The following is a 25,589-nucleotide window of genomic DNA, read 5'->3' on the forward strand; positions in this document are numbered from 1 at the left end:
CATACATTCACACGACGATCCGAGGAGGCAGAGCATAGCACAGTCTCGTGGTGGGGCGACCATGCGATTTGCAACACTTCATCTTTATGCGCTTCAAGCGAGTGGAGATGCACGCTAAGATTTCGTAGGTCCCATAGGCCCACAGTTTTGTCACTCGAACCCGTAGCAATAATATATTCGTTCGCAGGGCTAAAGGCCACTGCATTCACTTCTCCCATATGCGCCTCAACGCGGTACTTTGGCGCAGAACTCGAGTCACGCGTGTCCCAAAGCAACATCTGCCGGTCATCGCCCACAGATGCGAAAAGGTGTTCGTGATGATTGTGCCATGCAACGTCTTCGACAATGGCAGAGTGGCCCTGGTACGTGCGCAGCGGCTCGATAGAGTTGTTGTCTTTTTGGTATGCATTAATATCCCTGACCTGTTAGTGGAGTCCATATAAGAGTCACGTACCAATGGCACACAGTTGTGTCCTCCGAGGCACACAAAATATGGCCCTGACGGATGGGATTCCACGAGAGACCGTAGCCTTCTCGAGTCTGACCGCGAAGCACAATATCGGGGCGGCACTTGCCATCACTGTCAGGCTGGTTGCTGTGCTTTGTGCGATCAAACACATATGTCAGACCGCTCACAGCCCGAGTCGCAATCAAATCACAGTTCTGAGGGCAGTAGCGAGCACGGTTGACTTCACCCTCGTGGTTGATACGCTGAGTAATTTGAATGCGAGTGGATGCCGACGAATAGGAACCGATTTCTGGTGTGAACATATGGCAGATACATACCACCCTTCTCTTCGTCATAATCCTTGATATCAAGCTTTCCTTCAATACCATTGGCATCGTAATTGGGCAGGTTCACAGTGGCGATTTGAAGGTAGTTGTTGTCTTGCCCGGAGGTATGCGTGCCCATTAAAAAGCGGTGTCGCGTGAATCCTTTGTCGGCGAATACCTCCTTGTCAGGCATCCACTGTAGGGTGAGAGTAGGCCATTCCAAAGCATGCGTGATGACCATGTCGTAGAGAAACGGAGAATTTTTCTTCCAGACTGCAGGAAAGTCAGCACAAGAAGGCCATGTACGTACTCTTGTACTCCTGTATATGTTAGCACATTCTAGCAAATGTATACATACCTCATTGGAGATCATAGCCATGTTGGCCGAGGCCTCATCCTCGGCAATCTCGACGTTCGACATGGCAGCAAAGCGACTACGAGCAACGTGAAGCGACGCGCCGCTTTCACTCCCGCCGCGTGTCGACGCGTATGCACGTGGCACCACGTGCATAACCTTGCACCTACGCTGCCACGTCCATGGCGAATGGCATGAACGACGCGCCCAGCGATGCGTCAAAAGCCCTATTTCAGAAGCTACGGCCTCATTGTGTAGCCGTACTACGTCATGGATCATCTCCTACCTCTTCTTCCGTGTTGATTTCGTCGCTGGCCTCGCTGTATACGTGTCTTTCAACGTTGCAAGACCCACTTTCCCCGGCCCTGATCCACTATGTGTTCTATCCTCTGTCGCAACTACTCCGATCGCAAACGCAGAGCTTGTTCTCTCTTCCTGATCGCGTTCGTGAGCTAGTCTTTCTGAATCTTGGATGTCTGGCACGCGATTGGTGGCAGACATGGACGTGGGCGCATGTCTCGCGTACGGCCACAGGTTTGACGACCCCACCTACATTGGAGCAGTCGACCGATTGGAAGGTGTGGGAACAGTTACTCTTGTTAGGTGTGATGGCACTCAGCGGGGGCCCTTCCCCATCCACCACTGTACCTAATAGCGATGAGACCAAGCTGGCCATCGCGCAATTCTTGGTACAATTGCTCGCGCCACGACGTGAGACTACACCAGACGAACCATGGGAATGGGATGGCATATCTGACCTTCCACTCATGGACGAGAGCGAAGATGCAAGTATAGGCAACATACTCAGTACGCAAGCCTATCCCGCTCGTTCCCATACAAGGGCAGCGCGAGATGTCAGTGCCTGTGCAGGAGCCTTGGCGCATATCCTCAAAGTAGCACTGGATACCAGTCGGAAAGAAGAGGCGCCTATAGTACTGCGCAAAACGATGCTCCAGCTTGCTGGGATCGTAAGCTTTGTGTGGCTTTCGGGGGTCGAGTATGGCATTGATTCGTCAGGCACCATTGTTCTATCCGACCATCGAACACCTACAACGAATCTACCAACAGCACGCGCCTGTGCAGAGCGACTTCGGCCTGTGCTCCCAGGCATGACTAGTGCATTGATTAAGCTGGCATCAAGCCGTGCGCCTGCCGAGTTGGTGGGACAGGCGCTTCGTGTGCTCACTGCTGCATTGGTGATTTGCCTTGGTGATGTCGTGACAGAAGCTCAGCGTCCAGCCCCGTCGGAAGCGTCAGCACATACGATTCCCACTAGTCTTGAAGATTTCGGCACAATGACTTGGACGCACGAGGAGCCGATCAGTGCTGCGATCGAAGAACTGGATTCACCGAGTGACACGGATTCAATGAGCGAGGCAAGTGAAAGGAGTATGGCACCTTCCTCTGTCACATCCATCTCGGACAATGGCAGACCATTACCTTGGCTGGCGCGTACAATGCAGCCAGTGCTAGTAGCCCTATCCTCTTTGCCTTCTGTGGCCGCACGTGAAGATCCGCCTAGTCAGCTGGCTATGGTGGATGTCGCATATGCCCTGCTTGTTTGTATGACAGAGACCATGACCTGGGCTGCCAGGTCGTCACTGGGCTATGAGCCATGCCAAGATCTAGTGCGCATTCTCTTGGACCTGGCTTCGTCGCATCATGTGATCCGGGTCACAGATGCTGCATGGCAAGCGCTCAACGACGTGGCACCTACGCGCTTCGCCATACTGGACAATGAATGGGACCAGATTTTAGACTCCCTTCCAGCCTGTATTCATATGGTGCAAGACACCAACGTGCAAGTATATGCACGTCGAGCTAGTGTTCTTTCGATCCTTCTTTCACAATCACTTGTGCAGGCACAGTGGGCTGCGCCTACCAAGGGATTGGCCCGTATTCTTTCGCCTGAAGGCCAAGTGGAACAGTGGGGCGGTGCATTGGTATCCGCATTGGGGCAGCCTATACCGGCCGTCTTGATTCTCGCTGACGAAGTTCCGCATTATCGCCCTGCCTTGGCGCGGCTAGAAGCAGGCAGTATCGATGCGCTAGCGAGAATGTGGTTTGATATGGGCTCGGCTTTAGCTGCCCTCCTCCTCCAAGGCACAAACCATCCCCTTACGGGCCTCTCTAAAAGTGTCTTTGCTGTGCCCATGTACTTTGTGCGTACAGCCAAACTGGAGAGACACGCTCGTTGGCATAGATCACTGGCCAGCTTGGTCGTGGCGAATGAAATGTTGCTGGGCATTAGCGATGTCTTAGCAACGTCCGACATTGAAGCCATACGAGTGGAGCCTACGCATCGCCGCCTACGCAAAACTGTGCACGCCTTCGCGAAGCACATAATGCAAGAGGTGCAGTCCATATGGCAAGGGGATGTGGACCGACCCGAAATACCACAAGCTGCACCCGACCAAGCGATCACAGACGTGGTGTCCACAGACACGAGCACAGAGCTCGTGCGAGGACTGGAACAGCACTTGTCACTCGAGTCTGCGTCGCCAACTATGATCACTGCGGGTCCCGCTGTGGATGTATCGTTTGTGCATGCCGCCCAAGTGGATGGAGAGAAACGGACTGTACCCTTAGCGGAGCAGGAGCAGAAAGCTTTACAACAGCGAGACCGGCTGCGGGATCAGTGCGATGCGCTTCTCTTGTGTATGCTAGCGTCAGCTGCCGAGCTCTTAGGCGTCGCAGGTCGGACACAGCTCTTGCATACCTTATACCCCGTGCTAAGTGCTATGGGTCGACGCGAAGAAATGGTCCAGCTTGCAGCACAATACGCCTTGGACAGAATAGCTCAGGCTTGCGCGTATCCAAGTATCCAGAGCTGCGTCCTTCATCATACCGACTACGTCTTGGGTGCCGCCAGCCATCGCTTGATGGCGGGTCTGCGTGCCGAATTGTATGCCGGACAACCTCGTGCATCTATTATGTCCACATCGCCGCAGGGGCATCTTCTCAGTGCGAGAACAGCGCCATGGGTATTGGTCCAAGTGATTCAGATGCTAGGCGCCGAAGCACTGCCCCTGGTGGAGGATGCAATTGATGAGGTGATGACAGCGCTCGACAAGTTCCATGAATACGACGATGTATGCGATGGCTTGTTGGCCGTCCTTGCACGCCTTTTGCAAGTTATGGCACCAGGGACGCCACCCCCACCTGCCGTAGAGCCGGTGACAAAGTCGGCCACCGACGCCTTTGCAGCATGGTATGCGTCGCGGCATTCGTCCGAAGAGATGGATGGGCTTGAAGGTGATATCCCTGCCGAGGAAGGAGAGGAAAAGGAGGACCCAAACCCTCCGCCTGATCGCTTGCAAACCATTGTAACAGAGATGACGACGCGATGCCTTCCCTTCCTGAGTCATGCAAGTGCTATGATCCGTTCTCGCTCGTTGGATATGCTGGCAGACGGTGTACGAATTCTTGCTCCGCAGCAGCGTACAGCAGGACTATACCCGCTCCTGGACCGTGCATGGCCCTTGATTCTGGCACGTCTCGGGACAAGTACCACATCCGCCCAGCGTAAGACCGAGCAAGATCCGAACGTGTGGATGCACGCCACGGCCTTGATTGGTACGATGGGGCAGTATGCCAGTGGTATATTTGCCCGTCGAATCGTACAGGAGGCGTGGCCACGTTGGCAAGCGTGCTTGGTTTCATTGTCGTCCTGCTCCTCTTTCATGCCTCGGGGAAAGCTGCCAGCTTCTACTTCGCAGGCCACAGAAATGTCACCTACCGCACCACGCATATACGACGAACATTCGGCACTGGGGCACATGGTACAGGCAGTACTAAAAGCACTCACACAATTGCTACAAGGGGTGGGTACCCATATCGAGAGTGCTAGTGTTTGGTCGATGGCTACCTATCCCTTCCTTGTAGACGCCTTGGATGAACGACAAGCGCCCGCCATTCGTACAACAGCCTATGCATGGCTCCAGGCGATGGTCGTTACCGATTCGATGGCAATGTGGGCCGCTTGCCGGGCGATGCGAGGCGAGAGCCCACCGTGGCATATTCGTCGTGCCATTCATTGGTATACACCTATGACTGCTACAATTACATGGTAAATAAGAAACGAAGGTCATCGACGCTAAGACGGCCCATCGCTGAGTCGTCTTGGCCAATAGCTGCATCAATCATAGCGCTCTTTTTGTTTTGCAACTCAATAATGCGGCTTTCAATGCTGTTTTCAATGATCATGCGTTTGACTGACATGGTGAGCAATCGGGGTACGTACCAATAATGGGCCGATGCTGCCCAAGACGATGAATACGATCCATGGCCTGTACTTCCACGGCAGGATTCCACCAGGGATCCATGAGATACACACGTGAGGCCTCAGTCAGATTCAGTGCGACACCACCCGCCTTGAGCGATACGAGGAAAACTGTTACGCCTGGATTGTCCATAAAATGACGGATCGTACGATCGCGTGCTTCCGGTGTCATATTGCCTTCCAGCCGGCAAATGCGGAAACCAGCCCGCTGCAGTCGGAAAGCGATGAGGTCGAGAAAGTTGACAAACTGACTGAAGACGAGACTCTTGATCGACCGATCTGGCAGCTCTCGTAGTTTGGTCAGTTCTTCCACCAATGCTTCGATCTTCGTACTCGAGCGCCAATGAGCCAGGTCAAGCCGCGTCAGAATGCCTTGGCGCTTCGGATTGCCAGGTGCGCTGAACCGCTGTGGCGGCTCGAGTGCTGGCGCTTCAAGATCGATAGAGAGGACGGCATGACAGTAGGGGCAATCAGGCACAACCGTCTCATGACGAAGTGCTGGATCTCCGTCGCCTTCAAAGCTTTCGAGGTATTGAGCGATGCAAGCGCGGCAAAATACATGCCGGCAACGTGATTGAATGGCATCTTCTGCCTCTTCCAAACACAGTTTGCACACATGTACTTCGTCGACGTCGCCCAGCAGATCGACATTGGAACTGGTGGACGAGCGAAGAACAAGATCCGGGTGGTTGGACATTTGGCGCATGCGTGTTAATAATGTAAAGATGTTGCTGTAGTTGTTGAGGACGGTACCTTGGTCAAGGAATGTACTGAATTTGCGTGTGGTGGACGTGTACAAACTGCGATACAGATCTTCTTCTTCCGGGCTGAACAGATCGCGGCGCACTTCAATAGTGCGCGGTGGTAAACCCATATCATCGGCGCGTTCCAGTTTGGTCCTGCGAAGCATAATGCAGTCCAGCAAAAGACGCAGACGTGCAAAGGCTTCTTCGCCTTCGCCTTCTTCCGTTCCATCGCGTTGGATGGGTCGGAGAATCATAAAGTTCCAGAAACTAAGGTGCACCATAGGCTTGTGGCCACATAGATGGCATGCACTGTGACCATGGAAATTCCATTTGGATGACTTGCATGGGCACTGGCGGCAGAAATAGTATGCGAAAGGATCACCGCCTAGGAACCGAATCATGGAATACAGCTCACCTACGCGATTTTGCAAGGGTGTGCCGCTAAGACACCACCGAAAGTCACTTTGAAGAGCAAAGGCACTGCGAGCAGTGTTGGATGAGCGCTCCTTGATGTGGTGGGCCTCGTCGAGAATCACGCGCCGCCAGTGAAGTTGATGCAGCAGACTAGGCTCGTGTACGCGCCGCCCACGACGCGTGACGCCATGGTGCTCACGTCGGAACGAACTTTCCAGGACGGCGTAAGAGGACAAGACTACGTCGAGGCCTTCCAGATCAGCTGCCTCTTTGGTGCGTTGCGCGCCATGCCAGACCGTCACACGCAAACTGGGCGCGTATTTTTGCATTTCGTTCCGCCACTGGAACAGAGCGACCGTAGGCGCGATCACAAGGCTGGGACCTTTAAGATCGGAGGCAAGCAAGCTGACCATCTGGATGGTTTTGCCCATCCCCATTTCATCCGCTAAGAGCCCGCCACGCCACACGCTGCGTTCCTGCGCTTGGAGCCAGTAGAGACCTTCGCGCTGGAATGGGAGGAGAGGCATAGTAATGTTTGTGGGCTGCTCAGCTTCGGGCCGTTTTCCACCTTTCGGCTGGCGCATCTGCGCTAGGTTGTGCCAAACAGAGGCCAAGTCAGGGTGAACGGCATGCAATTGCGCGATGGAACGTTGAAACTGGTATGGTCAGGAAGTGCGCCACGTACGCGTGTGAGTTTCTGCTTGGGCTTCGGTCGTTTCGATACGAGCGATGCGAGGGGCACGTCGCTATCTGTCTCTGTGTCGGAGGGTGCGCGTTTTTTCGGCACCACTACAGCCTGGGGAGGCGTCAAGCGCGGCGGTGGCAGCTGTGGCGCGGGCTCGTCCGCCTCCGAGAGGGTAAAGTCAGATGACGACGACTCGCGCTTAAGCTCGAACGACGCATCGGACGTATCTGACTCGTCCTCCTCTTTGTAGGAGAGGGGCGCCGCAGCCCGTCGCTGACGCGTCGCCATGGTGGTGGCCCTAGCGGAGGAGAGCGACAGCGTTACGTCATCAGTCCGTGTGTCGTTCTCTCATCCCAGCTGCGAGCTTGGCGCAACGTCCTGCGTCCATCCAAGCAAAAGAGTGGCGATCTATGGATACACTCGTACCTATGCAAGCACCCATAGCAATTAGGGGGAACATTATAAACCATGTATGTCCAAAGACCGATTAGCGCGCTGCCGACATGGGATCGTTGCGCAACAGCGCAGCCCAGCCGGACCGCGCACCGGAGCCGCCGCGGCGATGCGAACGTTCCGATTTCTGGTACGACGCACTACGCATCGGGGAGCGTGACGTGTCGGGCATGGACGCTGGCGAGCGAGGCGCGCGTGGGACGGACAAGGTCGGGGGCGACGCAGGGGCCAAGGTCTGTGCGTACGACGCCGAGGGCGTGCCGCCGCCATGCCGACGTCGTGAGGGCTTTGGCGTCATGGCCGTAGACGCTGGCGAGCCGTCTGGACGCCGGGGGCGCGTCGACCCGCCTTGCTGCATCTTCGGCGCAAAAGGCACATCGTTAAAGTGATGCGCTGGCGGGATGTTCATCTTCGCTAGCGGCGTCGTTGAAACGGCATGCGCTACCTTGGGCCGCCTCGAAGGGCTGTGGCTGGACGCAGGCTGTGGCTGGTAGGCGTACTCTTGCGGCGGCTGGTGCGGCTGCGGCGGCGCTGGCGCTGGCGCAGGGGGGTACGCAGCCTGGTCGGCCCCTGAGTACGCGCCCTGGGCGTACGCGTCGTAGTGCTGGTACGCAGCGTCGTATGAGTTGGGCTGCTGCTGGTATCCCTGCTGGGCGTACGCATCGTAAGACTGCTGGGCGTACGCGTCGTGTGAGGACGGCTGGGCGTACGAGGCCTGCTGCTGCTGGTATTCGTACGAGCCGTAGTTGTACGCCGCAGGATCGTAGCCCTGCTGTGCGTATGCCTCGTAGCCGGGCTGGGGCGAGTGTGGCTCGTAAGCGTACGCATGCGGATCGTGTGTATCGTACGCCTGCGAACCCTTTGGCGCCTCGTACATGGCTTGGGAGGACGATCGTGCGTTCTGGGACGGCAGCGGCTGAGCATGTTGGGCCTGCTGCTGTGCCTGTTGCTGCTCGTACTCCTGCATCTGCTTTTCGTATTCACGCAGTTGGCGTTCGTACTCGCGCTGCTGTTCATTGTACTCTTGCAGCTGGCGCTCGTACTCACGCTGCTTGGCGTGGTACTCTTGCATCTTTTGCTCGTACTCCTGCTGCTGCTTTTCGTACTCGGTAGCCACCGCCGAGTCGGCCGCGGCATTGACCGACGACGACGCTTGTTTCTGACGCTCTTCCTCAATTTCGTATAGGGGACGGCCACCGCCAAACTCATCGTAGGGCACGTAGCTCTCCGGCCGCACCTTGAGCGGCTTCAGAGGCACGCCCTTCGGCCCAATCACGGGCGACAAAGCACTGTTCGAGGTAGGCGGCGTCGGTTGCGCGGGCGGCGGCGCAGGCTCCGAGGGCGGCTGCGGCTGGGCCGGCGCTGGGACTGTCGCAAGCTTCGTTGTGGGGTGCTGACGAGCGTACTCTTCGTACTGCGCAGCCTGCTTCTGGCGCGCCTGCTCAAGATGTTGGTCAAACTCCGACGGATCCACAGCGTGACGGGGCGGCGCTTGAATCGTGACGTACGGCGGCTGCGACATGGACGTACGGAAATCGTTCGCACGTCGCTCTTGCACTTGCGCATACTCGTCGGCCTTGGGCGGCACGTCCGGAGGGGGGGCGGTAGACGCCGGCGTCTTGCTCGCGGCCGGCGTCTCACGCACACTGGGCTTGGGCTGACGCAAGAGCGGCTCACGACGCGGCATCGCCGACGTGGAATGCTTGCCCTGGTACGACTTTTCCAGCTGGTCCAAGCTCAGCAGACTCGCCTCAATGGGCGCCGAGTCTTCCAGCCAGTACGAGTCTTGCGACAGCAAGCGGCTCATACGCACATCCGAGCTGTGCGCCGACCCCAACGAGCCGCGCGACGTGGACGGCGGCATCGCGCCGCCGCCCGGCGTCGACTGGCCAGGTGCAGGCGAGGCCGGTCGACCCGGCGTCGTGGGCGCAGAGGGCACAGAGGCCTCGGTGGGCACCGTAGTCGATGCATCCTGGAACTTGTCGCTCTCGTGGTGCGGCGCCTGCGGCGAGTGCACTTCCTCGCCCGTCTCGGCATCGCGCCAGACAAAGGCAGGGACCAGCTGGCGGCGCTGCTTGAGGAACGTGTGGAAATCGTGGGCAGCAGGTGCCTCGCTCTTCTGGGCGCGGGACCCGTGGATTTGCGAGCGAAGCCAGTCGGGCGAGTCCCACCGCACGCCCTTGCCGGCAAACAGCTCACTGGGGCGCGGATGCGGCGGCTCGACAGGCGCCACCGGCGCTGCGGCAGCTGTCGCTGTCGGTTGATTCGAGGGAATCACGTCGAGCGGGACGCCCATGGACGACGCACGGTACACGGCGCGACCGTAGTCGTCTTCGTCCATCGCACGAAGGAACTGTGTCAAGGTCTCTGGGTCGTACACACCCGTGCCGCGCAGCGCTGGCGCCGCGGTGGGCATCTCGGATTCCGTCGAGAGCGTCTCGCTCTGCAGCATCGATGGGTCCTGGCTGATATCGGCCATTGGGTTGTGCGAGTTCATCAGCGTTGCATCGCCATGCTCTTCTTCCGGCACCGTCTGCAAATAGCGCGATTGGTAGTCCTCTGTCGCGTACCTGCGCGACGGCTGCTCTTCCTCTTCGTCCTCGTCGTCGTACTGACTCACAGGGGACAGCACTTCCGCCTCGTCGTCCTCGTGGGTCGGCGCAGGCACGTCACGTGCGTGCGAATCGGACGACGGCGCAGGCGCCGAGATAGGGGTCGGCACCTCGCGCACCTCCGGGACGGGCATCGGGACGTCGTCCACAGGCACAGCCGGCGACGTCTGTATCCAGTTCGATGTGAGCGCCGGCGAGGGCATCGCCACCTTGTCCACAGGCAGGGCCTCGGCGGGCCCGCCCTTGGATGGCGACTCGTCGGCCAACGAGCGCATCGCCGCCCGGCTTGGCCCTGGCTTTTGCGGCGTGGGCGACGTCGGCAAAGGCGGCAGCGGCGGCGACGTCGGCGCCTCGGTGGTCGTCGGCGGCGGCGCACGTGCCGGCGACGCAGGCGTCGCGTCCGTGGACGAGGAGTGGAACGGCAAGTACGACGGCGTATGGTTGGCCAGGAACGACGGCAGGACCGACGATGTGCCGTCCTTCGGCGTGTCCTCCGAGTGGTGCCACAACTTCGACAAGCCGGTCATGAGGCCACTCACACTTGCGCCAGCGGCCGCTGCTACGGTCTCTGTGACGGTCGGTTGGTGCGTCGAGGAGGCCTCGGTCGTCGTCGTCGTCGTCGTCGTCGTCGTCGTCGTCGCGGCCTTGGAGCCAGGCGGAGTCACGGGACGCACGGAGGCATCAGGGTGCACGGACCACGCAAGCTCCGGCACGCTGGTGGGCGTAGTCGCCTCGGCGACCGTCGATGTCGGCGCCTGCGCCGTAGGAGCCACCTCGGCAGGCGCATCCTCGGTCGTTGCAAGCACCTTGGTCGATGCATCTTTGCTGGCAGATGGGGCGGCTGCCTCCTCTGTCGAGGCAACGTCTCTCGTCGGTGTCGGCGCAGTCTCTGCGGTAAGGCCTGGCGTGGCCGAGTCCTCCTTCGAAGAGACGACATCCTTGGCCGACGCGTCCTCCTTCGAAGAGACGACGTCGTCTGTGGTCGTGGCCTTCGACGTGGCTACATCCTCGGTCATCGGAGCCTTGGTCGATACATCCGCCGGCATCGTGGTCTGTACCACATCTGTCGGCGACGTCACCGTGTCAGTCTCAGCCTGCGCCGGTGTCGTCGTCTCGGTGGCCGTAGGCTTGGGACGCGTAGGCGATACAACAGGATCGACCAAGGCCACAGACTGGGGTACAGGCGCCTCAGTCGTAGAATGCGTCGGTGCACGCTCCGACGACGACGACGGCGTCGTCGTGTTGGCCGCCACAGGGCGCGTCGGCGTGGTGCTCACCAACAGAGACCGAGTCTCAGGCGCAGGCGGTTCAGACGGCGAAGCCGTCGCGACCACCGCTGAGGTGTCAGGGACCACCACATCCGGAGACTGCGTTGGGTTCGAGGACGTAGGCAGTGCCACAGGCGCAACGGGCATCGACATAGTCGGCGTCGAGGCCGTCACAGGCGTGCCCTGGACGGACGATATAGGCACAGGCTCAGAGAGTGTGCTGATTGGCGGCGCAGGCTTCGGCAGCGTTGATGTCTCCTCGGCCTTGGCCGTCGAATCGTTCGAGGGCTGGCGAGGACGCATCCGCGGCGGCAGAGGCGGCGTCTCAATCACAATGCCAGGCTCGGTGCCCTGCGGCGGGACTGACGTGCCATCCTTGGGCGACGCAGGCAACGCACGGTCCTGACGCGGCGGCGACGACGACGCATGCGACTCCGACTCGCCCTTGTGGTGGTGGAACATGGCACCGATGGACGACAAGAGAGACTTGTGCTCAGGGCCCTCCTCGTGCTCCTTCGCCGTGTCAGTCTTGGTAGGCGTCGTCGTCTTCGCAGGCAAGGTCTTCTCGGCCGGCATAGACTCAGGGGCCACCGCCGAGTGCGCCGACGAGGTGGTGGCGGTCGAAGCCGACGACGAAGCACGCTGCAGCTTGACGATAGGACGGGCAGGGGCCTTGGTGTCCACCAACTTTTTCACCTTGAACGATGCATCGTCCGAGGGACTGAGCCACGACTGCATAGGCGCATGCGTGGAAAGCGGTCGGACCTTGACATCGCGCTCGGCTGTAGTCGTCGGCGCAATCTGCGCGGCAGGCGCCAGCGGCGTAGAACGCTCATGGCCAAAGTCCGACGGCACAGAGCCAGGCATGCCGCGGTGGCCACCGAGCGACGATGCAGCGGCGGTTGGGCGGTGACCGAGCGCCGTCGACGCGCCGTCGTCCAGGAACTCTTCCGCATCGTACATGACTGTCGGCGCATGCGACGCGTACGTGCCATCCATACTGGCGAGCTCATCGGCGTCCTGCTCGTCCGACAACGACGCCAGGTCTCGCTCATCCGCTACAAGCTGGTGCGCTTCGTCCACCTCGCTCTCTTCCTCGTCATCATCGTCCAGAATCCATCCCTCTTTCTGGGCCCGCGTAGGCGTAGGCACATGCGGCGAGTGGGTAGACCGATCCACGATCGAAGTCGAAGAGGTATTGGCCGCCGAGATCTCGCGCGATTGGTCAGGCGAGACAAGGTACGGCAACGAGTCGGACGGAGGCAGCTCGTACGCCCGCGGCGTCGCAGGCAGCGAGGTCATATTCGACTTGCGAGGCGAGAGGTACGAGTGCACAGGCAAGTTGAGGCCAGCGCCAGAGATCGACGGCGCAAGGCCGCTCGTGTTCGGCGTCGACGGCATAGGCATAGGCGCGCTCACCGACGACGTCATCGAAGACGTCATGGCGGCCGACGTGGACGACGGCAGCATGTAAGGCTTGGCACCAACCAAGCTCGGTGAGGCCACAAGACCGGCCCCCGTCGTCGTACTGGGCGTCTTCGCGGTCGCTGCTGGGACAACGATGGGCGACATTTTCGCCGGCACATCGCGCTTAGGCGTCGTAGGCGCCGTAGCAGCGGCCGTAGGACGTGGCTTGGGCATACGAGGCGGCAGCAAAATCACTTCGCCTGGCTGCCCCGTAGACGCGCTCGCCAGCTTCGCAGTCACATTCTGGTGCTGCGGCGATGGCACGCCAGCGCCCTTGGTCGAAGAGATGCCACGCGCAGGTGAACGTGTATTCGACGAAGAGGCCGACGGCGACCGCGCTGCCCCAGCAAACATGGTCGTCTTGGCCGGGCCGGGCACAGGTGGCGTAGGCTCCTCGCGGGCCTTTCCCTTGCCCTTGCTCTGCGTCTGTGGTGTCATGGGCGGTTTGGACATCTCTGTCGGGCGTGGCACCACCACAAGATCGACCTGCTCGGGCTTAGCAGACTCTTTCAAGCTCTTTGGCGTACTCGGCACAGGGGGCACGGGAGGCGTAGCTGCGTCGTTCGTCAGATCCAAAGTGCTGGTCGATGCGCCAGCCGGCGTATCTGTGCCTGTGCGCACACGGCGGAATCCAAATCCATGCTTTTGCTTGCCGCCTAGCGACATGGTACTTGGCATTCGCAGACGTCGCCGCAGATCCAGCGATTGCGAACGGCTATGTGAGTGAGATAGATTCGTAGATGTTGTCGTGTCAGTCGCAGACGGCGCGCTCGCCAACGTAGACGGCGTAGGTGCCTCGGTCACGGGCTTTGTCGCGGAGGTAGGCGCAGCCGAGGCCTCCGTCGTAGCCGCAGACTCCTTCACGCCTGACGACGCGGGACGCGCTTCAGCGTTGGCACCGAGCTGAGAGCCTGTGCGCTCCGCCGCAGCTTTCGGCGGAGCATCAGTGGTGCTCGAGGCCCGCTCGGCCGGCTGTCCGCCTGACTTGTGCTTCCCGAGCTTGAGACCGCGGAACGGCATAGCAAGTACACACGTCTAGCTCACGGAGAACGTACGGAAAGAGAGAAATGAAGCGTGTCGCGGTGTGCAAAAAATATGCACCTCGTAACTCGAAATGCCCGCGCCGTGGAATGTCAGCCGCTCCATTGGAACCAGTGGCTCGTCTGCGGTATGCACAACTAATGGCCCACATGCAGGTGTCCCCTCCCTCCAGGCATGCAGGCCTCGGCGGCACGTGAGATCCACGTGAAGCCCATGTGGCAAGCTGACAGCCTGGCGAAGGCGGAGGCCGTGGCCAGGCAGGCGTGTGTGGACGTGATTGCGTGTGCGTCGACACGGTGAAGCGCCGCGCGTCGGTCGAGCCCTGATTGCTTTTTTCGTCGCTGGTCAAAAAAAGGACAGAGAAGTGTACAATCATGTCGGCGCAACAACCAGTGTTTGTCGTGAACACGGGGCCAGAGCGTCAGTCGGGTCGTAAGGCTCAAGCGTCTAACATCAGCGCCGCCAAGACGGTGGCGGATGTGATCCGGACATGTTTGGGCCCTCGCGCCATGCTCAAAATGATCTTGGATCCCATGGGCGGTATCTTGCTCACCAATGACGGTCATGCTATTCTCCGTGAAATTGAAGTGGCGCACCCCGCCGCTAAGAGCATGATCGAACTCAGCCGTGCGCAGGACGAAGAAGTCGGCGACGGTACCACAAGTGTCATTATCCTCGCAGGCGAAGTCTTAGCGCACTCTTTGCCTCTCTTGGAGCGCAACATTCATCCTGTGGTGATCATTTCTGCGTACAAAAAGGCATTGGCACGCGCTCTGCAGATCATCGACTCGATTTCTGTGCCGGTGCACGTTGAGAAGGACGACGAAATGCTCGCACTTATCAAGACATCAATCGGTACCAAGTTTGTCTCTCGTTGGTCGGATCTGATGTGCCAGCTCGCCCTCAAGGCCGTACGCACGGTGGCTAGTATCGATACTACCGTGCCACGCACCGCAGAAGAAGCGGCCAAGTCCGGTGTCACTGTGGACATTAAGCGCTACGCCCGTGTGGAAAAGGTGCCAGGCGGTGAAATTGAGGAGAGCCGAGTTCTGGATGGCGTCATGCTCAACAAAGACGTGACACACCCTAAGATGCGTCGCCGCATTGAGAACCCGCGCATTGTCTTGCTCGACTGCTCGTTAGAGTACAAGAAGGGCGAATCGCAAACCAACATTGAAATCACACGCGAAGAAGACTGGAGTCGTATTCTGGAGATCGAAGAGGAGCAGGTGAAGCAAATGTGCGACAAGATTCTGCAATTCAAGCCGGACTTGGTATTCACTGAGAAGGGTGTGTCGGACCTCGCACAGCACTTTTTGCTCAAGGCAAATGTGACGTGCATCCGTCGCGTTCGTAAGTCGGACAACAACCGTATTGCTCGTGCCACCGGTGCACAGATTGTGAACCGTGTAGAAGACCTGCGCGAAAGCGATGTGGGCACTCGCTGTGGGCTTTTCCACATTGAAAAGCTGGGCGATGAGTACGTATACCCCTCCCACTGACATGCAGCTACTTTACTTTCCTGGAAAAGTGCCAAGACCCTAAGGCTTGCACAATTCTGCTTCGCGGCCCCTCGAAAGATATCTTGAATGAAATTGACCGCAACTTGGCTGATGCAATGTCAGTAGCACGCAACATTGTGTTCCACCCCATGCTGGCGCCGGGTGGTGGTGCTACAGAGATGGCCATCTCCGTGGGTCTGGCACAGTATGCAGGCCAAGCGCTGGAAGGAGCGGAAGTGGCTGCAGTACATGCGGTAGCAGATGCCATGGAGGTGATTCCTCGGACGCTGATCCAGAACTGCGGTGGGAATGCCATCAAGACATTGACGCAGCTTCGTGCCCGCCATGCCAACGGCGAGCACACATATGGTGTGGACGGACATACGGGTCGAATTGTCGAGATGAAGCAGTATGGTCTATTTGAGAGTGCTTCAGTCAAAATTCAGATCCTCAAGACAGCGATTGAATCTGCCTCACTCCTTTTGCGTGTCGATGATGTCGTTTCCGCGAAGCGTGCTGGTCAGGGTGGTGCTGCGCCTCAGGCGGCCAACATGGCCATGGCTGGGGGAGAAGGCATGGAAGGGATGGGCATGGCATAGTTGTGCTGTTGTTTTCTCCGGTATACAAGATGCTACCTCCTTCGGCCCTTATGTAGTAGCAAGGTGCGATACCCCGAGCTGGACCAAAGTGGGGGGAGCGAATACATATACAAATTTATATGGGAAAATGGTCTATCAAGCCAACTTAATTTGATAAAAGAAACATGCTTGCCGTGGTGACCAGAGCGATCAGCCCCATGGGCTGAAGAGACACTCGGCCCGCAGCATTGGGGGGCGCAGGCTCATCCTCTCCATCCAACGTAGGTTGGTCACCCGGTCGCCAACCTTGTATGACGTTCGTGTCAAAGAGTGTAGAGGCGCCCAAAGGGTGTTGGAAAATAGTGACGTCATGAGACATGTCAGGTACTACTGTGAGACGGGGTTGAAAGCTGCCTTGCATGAGATGAGACCAGTCCGGCAGACTGCCGAACTGACCAGGGTATCCAGAGAAATCCTCCTTCGTGCCTGCGAGAAGATTTAAATACTTCCACCATGCTAGATTCCTGCGAATACGACGCACACCACCCTGCCACAATGCCATGCATTGTTGATCACCATTGGGCTCCACATCTAGGAGGCCAGACAAATGCACCACATCGCGCGCTACGTAGCGCTGGAAATATACGTCAGAAGTTTCATTACGGTCATAGCCTGTTTCATTGAACCCATTATACCCGTACCGCCAGGTATCGTACAAGGGGCAATCTTCCGATGGCACGGTGAGATTCACCCGAGGTCGATCCGATGTAAAATAGGCGTTGGAGCTGGGATCAGCCACGACAAAGCGAGTATGCACAGCTGGAAGAGTGGAAAAAGCTGAGACCATGCGGCCCACCATTTGGGCTCCACCACTATGACCTGCAATGGTAAGATTCTGCAAGCGAGGGAAGCGAGACTTGTCCGATACATGGTACATTAGCGACTCCATAGCCGCAAAGGATGAGATGAAAGTGTTGCTGGGATGATTGGAGGGCAAACCTGCTTCCCATACGTTAACATCGTCCCAAGCCAACGTCTTGTGGTCATAAATCCCCTTGTCAAGAGTTGTCGAGTAGAAAAGTGGCGCGATAATTAAAGTTTGCGGATCGACATGAGAGTTATTCATCTTCAGCTGATTCTCGAATGCACCATGGATAGTGTCCCAATATTGGTCAGCATCACGTTTACTTCCATGAACGACAATGATAGCATGACGGACTTGGTGGTCTTTCACATTCTTGCTCCAATAGGTTGCAAGCTTGGCGTGCTCAGTTACAGGGAACAAATAGCGAAATGCACCCTCTGGTGTTGTCCTATGGCGTTGTTTCTGATAGCGTTAGTAATAGAAAATCGGGAATGTTCGCACCTTGGTAGTAGAAGGAGAGTCGCTAGATGTTGCGTTACCCAAACTTTCTTGGTAGGCTTCACGACGCGAAATGGAAATACAGGTGCCGATGTGCAGGCTGGTGCAAAGCCATACAACGAAGCATGCACATAAACGACACAAACCCTTCATGTGTTTACAACGGGAGAGCTTGTCCGTTGGATCTGGATTTAATCTACGCTAAGAAAACTGTATTACTCTTGGCTCTTGGCGGACTCCGTTCCTATTGCTTCGCGTTTCCTCTGTCGAAAACATGCACGATAAGTGCGTGAAACCTACGTAAAAGGTACCCAAAAAAAAACGGCTGCCTAATTGGCGAACAGATGCCAAAGTCCCACTACAACTCTTTGAATTATGTAAGCTGCCAGCTTCGACACCCTGTACATACTGAGAACGGCCATATGGCCAGAGTGTGCTGTGCCTAAAACCAGGTTCACTAAGAAAACGCCAGACCGCAGTAAAACTGTCAAGCCCTACGAAGGGGAAAAATGTATTTACACCAAGCTGCAGCGATAAGCACGAAAGTCAATTGCTGAGACGGAGATAGTCGCAACTGATAGTAAGCGAAAACGATAGACATGAACATATTTCTAAATATATGCTTCGGCAGGTACGCGGCATTATTCAAATTCGAAGATCAAGAAGCCCACAATGAGAGCCACACTTATAGCATGAATCATCATTAGCTCAGATCAACCATGCATAATGAAGAGACGCGCCTATGGCCCGAAGACAATAAGCCGCCCACAAACGGGAGGATGTCGATAGGCTGCAAAGGTGATCAAATAACTGGACACGAGTGCCTAAGTGTATGTAAGCTGCACAATGGACGCACACATCCTGCCACCATATACAATTTGCATAATTGCACCAAAAAAACAAAAAACACTGCGCTTATCACCGGCGAAGGCCTAGGTAAAGGGACTTACGTAAGGAGAATCGGAAGTAGACAGTAATTACCAGATGCGTTTGGTATACATGCCTAGAATCTAAGCCAATAAGAGTAAGACATATTTAGTCATCGAAGTCAAGAATGTATGAGATGACGCTTTCAATGGGCTGTCGCAATGAAGTGCAGAATTTTGCGGAGCCAATGAGAAACGGTATCTGCTGTCGGGGTTTCGGACGTAGCGCTACGCATCCAGTGTGTCAGCTCACCCGAAAATGGACATGGCATAGAACGCCCCAAAACCGATTCGTCCGCGCGTATCCAAGCGCGTGTCAACGGAGGTACAGCAAACTCGTGTAAGCAAGCGGGAAAGTCCTATAAAATAAAGATAACCGCAACGAAGTAAACACTCTCCTACCCTTTCACCCTCGACGTTCCTTTGTCTTCCGGGGTCCGTGGACTGTTGACAAGCAACACTACGCTTGTTACTGGATAACTTGGATCTTTTTGAGCGTCAGGAAACTTCAAGGTAACAATCTTTAATATGTCCTACAACGGGCAGACTGAACTGCCGCCGCCTATTGTCGCGGCGGACCACGCCTTCACCCAGGAGACACCGGTGACCCAGCCCAGCCACTTTGAGGGCAACGAGTACAACACTGCTCCAGGCCAAACCAACATTACTTACGAGGAAACTGGCTACCAGCAGCAGTACTCTCAAGACTACTCTCAGCAGCAGTACACTCCGCAGCCGACTACCTTTGAGGCTCCTAAGCAGCAGGTTCCTATGAACTCGGGTAACGAGAAGGTGGAGTCTGGCGAGCCTGCCGGTGATGACATGCCTGCCGATGAGTACGGCCAGCTGGTCGCTTTCATTCGCTCGCAGAAGGGTCACTCTGACGAGGAGGGCCAGAACGATGGCTCTCGCATTGTTAAGAAGCGTAACTGGCTCATGCCCTGGAAGGTGCAAGAGGTCCGCGTCAACAAGAACGGTGAGGTTGAGGATGTTCCTCAGCAAGTCCCAGCTTCGTGGCTCGAGACTGATGTATTCCAGGGTCTTAACGATAGTGAGGTGACCAAGCGTCGCCAGATGTTCGGTTTCAACGAGCTGGAGAGCCCGAGCGAGAACCTCTTCCTTAAGTTCCTCGGCTTCTTCAAGGGTCCTATTCTCTACGTTATGGAGCTGGCTGTTGCGCTGGCTGGTGGTGTTCGTGACTGGATTGACTTTGGTGTTATCTGTGGTATTTTGGCTCTTAACGCTTTCGTCGGTTGGTACCAGGAGAAGCAGGCTGGTGACATTGTCGCTCAGCTTAAGGCTGGTATTGCTCTCAAGGCTACCGTTGTTCGTGACGGTCGTGAGGTCGAGATCGAGGCTCGTGAGGTTGTCCCTGGTGACATTGTCATCGTTGAGGACGGTATGACTGTTCCTTGCGATGGTCGTATCATTGCTGACTACGATGACAAGGATCTCTCGCAGGCAACCGCTATCCGTCAGCGCATGGAGGAGACCAAGAACGGCTCGGATGGTGACAACGAGGATGATGACGCCGGTGTGGACAAGGGTCCGGCTATCGTTGCTTGTGACCAGTCCGCCATCACTGGTGAGTCGCTCGCCGTCGACAAGCACGTTGGTGACCGTGTCTTCTACACTACTGGTTGCAAGCGCGGAAAGGCTTATGTTCTGGCTACTGAGATTGCCAAGCAGTCGTTCGTCGGTCGCACTGCCGCTCTGGTTTCGAAGGGTGAAGGCTCGGGTCACTTCCAGAAGGTCATGTCCCTTATCGGTACCTCGCTTCTGGTTCTCGTGATTGTCTTCGTCCTTATCATCTGGTTTGCTGGCTTCTTCCGCAACATTGAGATTGCCCGCCCCAAGGAGAACAACTTGCTCATCTACACCCTGGTCTTCCTGATTATTGGTGTCCCGGTCGGTCTTCCTTGCGTTACCACCACCACCATGGCTGTCGGTGCTGCTTACCTTGCCAAGCGTGAGGCCATTGTGCAGAAGCTCACCGCCATTGAGTCGCTCGCTGGTGTAGATGTGCTTTGCTCGGACAAGACTGGTACCTTGACTGCCAACAAGCTGTCGATCCACGAGCCTTTCACCTCGGAGGGTGTGGATGTCAACTTCATGATGGCTGTGGCTGCTCTTGCTTCGTCGCACAACATTCGCTCGCTCGACCCCATCGACAAGGTGACCATCTCGACTCTGAAGGATTACCCGGCCGCTGTCGAGGAGCTCGAGTCGGGCTGGGAGACACTCCGTTTCACTCCTTTCGAGCCGGTGTCCAAGCGTATCACTGCTGAGGTTCGCAAGAACGGTAAGGACTACGTTGCCGCTAAGGGTGCCCCGAACGCCATCCTTAAGCTCTGCAACCCGCCCCAGGATCAGGCTCAGCTCTACCGCAAGGTGGCTGGTGACTTTGCCTCGCGTGGTTTCCGTTCGCTCGGTGTGGCTATCCAGGAGGATGGTAAGTGGCGCCTGCTTGGTCTTTTGCCCATGTTTGACCCGCCGCGCTCGGACACTGCCGCTACCATTGCTGAGGCTCAGAGCCTTGGTGTGTCGGTGAAGATGCTTACTGGTGATGCCGTGGCTATTGCTAAGGAGACTTGCCGTATGCTTTCGCTTGGTACCAAGGTGTACGACTCGCAGCGTCTAATTGGTTCGGGTGGTATGGCTGGTTCGGCTATCCACGACTTTGTGGAGGCTGCTGATGGTTTCGCTGAGGTGTTCCCTGAGCACAAGTACCAGGTCGTCGAGATGCTCCAGCACCGTGGTCACTTGACTGCCATGACTGGCGATGGTGTGAACGATGCTCCCTCGCTGAAGAAGGCTGACTGTGGTATTGCCGTCGAGGGCGCCTCGGACGCTGCCCGTGCTGCTGCTGATGTCGTGTTCCTTGACGAGGGTCTCTCGACCATCATTACCTCGATCAAGGTGGCCCGCCAGATCTTCCACCGTATGAAGGCTTACATTCAGTACCGTATCTCGCTCTGTATCCACCTGGAGGTTTACCTGCTTCTGTCGATCATTATCCTGAACGAGACGATCCGCTCGCAGCTGATTGTGTTCATTGCTCTGTTCGCCGATGTTGCTACCATCGCTATTGCTTATGACAACGCTCCGCACGCTCACCAGCCGGTCGAGTGGCAGCTGCCTAAGATCTGGATCATCTCGGTCGTCCTTGGTCTCATTCTTGCTGGTGGTACCTGGATTACTCGTGCTACGATGTTCCTTACTGGTGGTGGTATCATCCAGAACTTCGGTAACGTGCAGGAGATTCTTTACCTTGAGGTTGCTCTGACTGAGAACTGGCTCATCTTCGTCACCCGTCTGGGTGGTGGTGAGTCGGACATCACTCTCCCGTCGTGGCAGCTTGTGGGCGCCGTCGCTATTGTCGATGTTATCGCCACCCTCTTCTGTCTTTTCGGTTGGCTCTCGGGTGCTGAGCAGCGCAACTTTAAGACTGCCCCGCACGGTGGCTGGACCGACATTGTGACTGTCGTTCGTGTCTGGGCCTACTCGTTCGGTGTCATGGTTATCTGTGCCCTGGTGTACTACATCATGTGCCGTATCCCGGCCCTTGACAACCTTGGCCGTCGCAACCGCTCGGTCAAGAACGAGGTCCTTGAGGACTTCTTCACCAACCTTCAGCGTCTTACTCTCGTCCACGAGAAGGCTGATGATGGCCACGATATGTACCAGTTCCAGACCCGTCTGGAGGTGGACGATGACGAGTAAATTGTTGCTTTGCTAACATTTCTCGGGTAGGGGGTGAGTGCTTGAGTGCATTGCCCTGAAAGCATAAAGACGGGATGTGTCTAATTGTTGATCACTTGATCCAAATGTAAACGTTATTTTATGACGTCCCAATAACTGTGAGTAAGGATACTGTCTCTCTGGGTGGAAGACATGTTTCTATTGCTCCAGTTTCTAGTGTTGCTCATGTTTTGTAGGCATGACTTTTACAGTCGTAGTTAAGGGAATATCCCACGAATTTGACTTCGAATATGAAGACATTGATTGAATATAGTGTGGTCAGTATGGATTGATGATCTGATACGGTTTCGTGGGCGCATGCCATCTTATTGACTGCTGTCGTTCTCTGTACATGTTCTTCGCTTTTAAGCTCATCTATCTAGATATTCTACATCCTTAGAAGCCACAGTATGAGAATAAACTTGCTAGAGGCCTCGATGGACTGAATCGATCCGCCAGCCATCTCACTAGGCCTTGCTTTATCACGTGCGGGCCCGTATGACGAAAAAGACCCAATTCTGGGCTCCACATGCAAAGCATCGCGAATTCGAAAGTTAAACCATAGTCTCGTTGTCTTCAAGATGGCGAATAAGATGCCACTTGTGGCACCTATATACCTGCCCGGGCAGGAGCCATTACCATATGGAATGACAGAAGAAGAACGTGCCAACATGCATCAGGCTTTAAAATACCAAAAATACATGGTTAGTGCGATGGAATCCTGTGTAGGCAAAGCAGCCATCTCTGGTGTCCTAGGCTTTGGTCTCGGTGCGTTCTTTAGTCTCATGAGCGCATCGTTCTCTGTGGATGATCCAATGAGGCAGACCATGATTGACCGGGCTGCTGCTGAGAAGGCCAAGATGTTGGAAGAAGAGGCTGCGAAGAAAAAGGGAGAGTCCACTAAAACCACAACGGTGTCCAAATCTTCAACCAGCACGCCAGAGAAAGTAACACCCACAGCTACAGTACCGCCAGCACAGCCCACTAGCACAGCAAGCTCGACTGCTGCAAGCACTCCTAACGCACAGACTGCTGCCCCCAAGCAACTGTCAAAAACTGGTTCGATGCTCAGCAAGCTTCCAGGCGGAAGCTACTTTAGGGATTTACCAGCGCCACCACCCCAACTTCCCTCTGCAACGATGCAAAGTACAAAAGAGTTTTTTATTCAAACCGGCCGAAGCATGTATAGCAGTGGTCGAGGTTTTGGTAAGGTCGGTGCCCTCTACTCTGGTATCGAATGCTGTGTCGAGAGTTTCCGAGCAAAGAACGACATTGTGAACCCAGTTGTCGGTGGGTTCCTTGCTGGTGGTATCCTGGCAAGAAACACTGGGCCGCAAACAGCGTTCGGCAGTGCCGTTGCTTTCGCAGCCTTTAGTGGCGCCATCGACCTATTCCTTCGTCGCGAGACCAAGGACGAAGACTAGTTTGTCATATGCTACGCCAATGTCCTATATAGCACCAAGAAAACTATAGATACAGGCCTTCTGGCGTGCCTTCATTCTTTCGATCTATGACACGTTCACGGGCAGTGATAAAGTCCTGAGAGAGTGAGTTATGATGGCCTGCTTTTACATACCTTCTTGGTCACGCGCATCCTGCGCTCACGAAGGGCCAACAAACCTGCTTCTGTCGTCTACCATGTCAGAATGCTTTAAACACGTCACATACCAAGCTCTTGATGTCTGCACCACTCAAGTCATCCTTCATCGCGACAAACTCCTCCAAGTTTACGTCAGGGTCCAAGTTCATGCGTGAGGTATGAAGACGGAAAATCTGCATCTTAGTCTTTTGGTCCGGGAGAGGGAACTCAATCTTCCTATCAATACGGCCAGGTCGGATCAAGGCGGGGTCAAGGCTTTCAATCTTGTTGGTTGCCATGATCACTTTCACATCATGGCGCGAGTCAAAACCGTCTAGCTGGTTGAGCAGCTCAAGAAGAGTGCGCTGAATTTCACGCTCACCGCCTGATGTAGAGTCGTATCGCTTGGAACCCACAGCGTCCACTTCATCAATAAAGACAATGCTGGGCGCATGCTCATCCGCTACACGGAACAGCTCACGCACGAGTTTCGGGCCATCGCCCAAGTATTTCTGAATCAGCTCCGAACCCACGACACGTAAGAAGGTGGCAGACGTCTGGTTCGCCACAGCCTTGGCCAGCAGCGTTTTACCTGTACCTGGGACACCGTACAGGATCACACCCTTGGGCGCACGAATGCCCATCTCCTCATAAAGTTCAGGGTGCGTCAGTGGCAACTCCACTGACTCCTTGATTTCCTGGATCTGGGACTCAAGGCCACCAATGTCTGCATAGCTCTCCGATGGCGCTTTATCCAGCTTCATGACACTGACACTGGGATCTGTGTCATCAGACAACACGCCGACCACGGCCATGGTCTTATGATGAAGTAGCACACTGCAGCCAGGTTCTAGAAGGTCTTTGTCGACAAAGCTCATGATACTGACATAGTATTCAGGGCCGGTTGAGCTGCTAACAATGGCATGCTCGTCATCGATAATTTCTTCCAATGTACCAACAGCCATCGGGCTACCGCGAATGTCATCGACACGCGTTCGCTCCTCTTCATCATGATCATCCTTCGGCCTCAGGCGATCTTGGTTAGTGACAAACTCCTCCTCCAGCAGCAAGTGATCTTTGATACGCTCGTACTTGAGTAATTTCAAGCGGCAACGCGTTGTAGGGAACACGGCAGGGAGCTTAGCTGCCGTATCCGAATGCTTCTTCTTCTTGCCCACGCGCGTTGGCACTGGTGGCTCCCATTTCTTGGGCTGTTCTTTTTTCTGTTGTTGTGTTAGTTTGCCACCTGCCTACCTTATCCTTGTTCGAGTTGCGTCCAGGTGCTCCACCACTGGGTACTTGTCCCTACACCGGTTAGCAACTTGGCCTTGCGCCGTACATACCATCTTCGCAGGGCGACGTGATAGATGTCAATGCAACCCCGTCTAGGGTGGCCGCGCGTACCCATGCGTACGCAATGTCGTGCACGTGACGTACCTGTACCAGGCAACCTGGTGTACTAGCGAGGCTGACGGTAGAGGGCTCGCGCGATCATCCTTCCGATCTCTGTGGGGCAGCGGGTATCAACATAGGATGCGTATGTAGTACTAGATAGGGTGCCGTAATGGCCGTTGTAAGAGAAAGCCATACCATCTCCAGCTGCCGTGGCTGTTGCTATCGGCCTTGAGAAGCGATGCAGCCTTGCTCGATTGTGGAGGAGTCAGGGTGGATGGGCTGTCGTGCTCTTTCCTCTCGTGTGCCCACTTGCGGGTGGCTTGTGTGATGTCAGCGATTGCAGAAGGTATGGCGCCTTGTGAGGCGCCACATCTGTCCGCTCACGTCAAAGAAGAGCCACAGAAGCCT

At 56.2% G+C, this 25,589-nt stretch overlaps 7 protein-coding genes across 7 annotated transcripts; 4 read left to right on the forward strand and 3 right to left on the reverse strand.

Annotated features, from left to right (window-relative positions):
* Window positions 1-1,311: 1,311 nt before the first annotated feature.
* On the forward strand, window positions 1,312-5,202 carry Malapachy_3263 (heat repeat protein; the record flags this gene model as incomplete). Its single annotated transcript, XM_018137737.1, has 1 exon — window positions 1,312-5,202. One exon carries the CDS (start codon window positions 1,312-1,314, stop codon window positions 5,200-5,202), a length of 3,891 nt encoding a protein of 1,296 aa, XP_017993589.1.
* Malapachy_3252 (rad16-nucleotide excision repair protein) lies at window positions 5,192-7,544 on the reverse strand (the record flags this gene model as incomplete). The annotated part of the gene is made up of 3 exons (XM_018137729.1): window positions 5,192-5,343; window positions 5,373-7,227; window positions 7,257-7,544. 3 exons carry the CDS (start codon window positions 7,542-7,544, stop codon window positions 5,192-5,194), a joined length of 2,295 nt encoding a protein of 764 aa, XP_017993544.1.
* Window positions 7,545-7,743: 199 nt separating this feature from the next.
* On the reverse strand, window positions 7,744-14,076 carry Malapachy_3272 (hypothetical protein; the record flags this gene model as incomplete). The annotated part of the gene is made up of 1 exon (XM_018137746.1): window positions 7,744-14,076. One exon carries the CDS (start codon window positions 14,074-14,076, stop codon window positions 7,744-7,746), a length of 6,333 nt encoding a protein of 2,110 aa, XP_017993643.1.
* Window positions 14,077-14,471: 395 nt separating this feature from the next.
* On the forward strand, window positions 14,472-16,198 carry Malapachy_3236 (t-complex protein 1; the record flags this gene model as incomplete). The annotated part of the gene is made up of 2 exons (XM_018137713.1): window positions 14,472-15,577; window positions 15,607-16,198. The coding sequence occupies 2 exons, from the start codon at window positions 14,472-14,474 to the stop codon at window positions 16,196-16,198; spliced, it is 1,698 nt and encodes a 565-aa protein (XP_017993841.1).
* A 2,796-nt stretch (window positions 16,199-18,994) lies between these two features.
* On the forward strand, window positions 18,995-22,189 carry Malapachy_3237 (plasma-membrane proton-e; the record flags this gene model as incomplete). The annotated part of the gene is made up of 1 exon (XM_018137714.1): window positions 18,995-22,189. One exon carries the CDS (start codon window positions 18,995-18,997, stop codon window positions 22,187-22,189), a length of 3,195 nt encoding a protein of 1,064 aa, XP_017993840.1.
* Window positions 22,190-22,788: 599 nt separating this feature from the next.
* Malapachy_3243 (mitochondrial import inner membrane translocase subunit tim22) lies at window positions 22,789-23,631 on the forward strand (the record flags this gene model as incomplete). Its single annotated transcript, XM_018137720.1, has 1 exon — window positions 22,789-23,631. The coding sequence occupies one exon, from the start codon at window positions 22,789-22,791 to the stop codon at window positions 23,629-23,631; it is 843 nt and encodes a 280-aa protein (XP_017993480.1).
* A 43-nt stretch (window positions 23,632-23,674) lies between these two features.
* On the reverse strand, window positions 23,675-25,132 carry Malapachy_3250 (26s proteasome subunit p45; the record flags this gene model as incomplete). Its single annotated transcript, XM_018137727.1, has 5 exons — window positions 23,675-23,746; window positions 23,784-23,840; window positions 23,876-24,997; window positions 25,041-25,069; window positions 25,126-25,132. 5 exons carry the CDS (start codon window positions 25,130-25,132, stop codon window positions 23,675-23,677), a joined length of 1,287 nt encoding a protein of 428 aa, XP_017993543.1.
* Between the last annotated feature and the right edge of the window lie 457 nt (window positions 25,133-25,589).

This window comes from Malassezia pachydermatis (assembly GCF_001278385.1).
Source record: "Malassezia pachydermatis strain CBS 1879 chromosome Unknown scaffold1, whole genome shotgun sequence".
NCBI classification, from domain to species: Eukaryota; Fungi; Basidiomycota; class Malasseziomycetes; order Malasseziales; family Malasseziaceae; genus Malassezia; species Malassezia pachydermatis.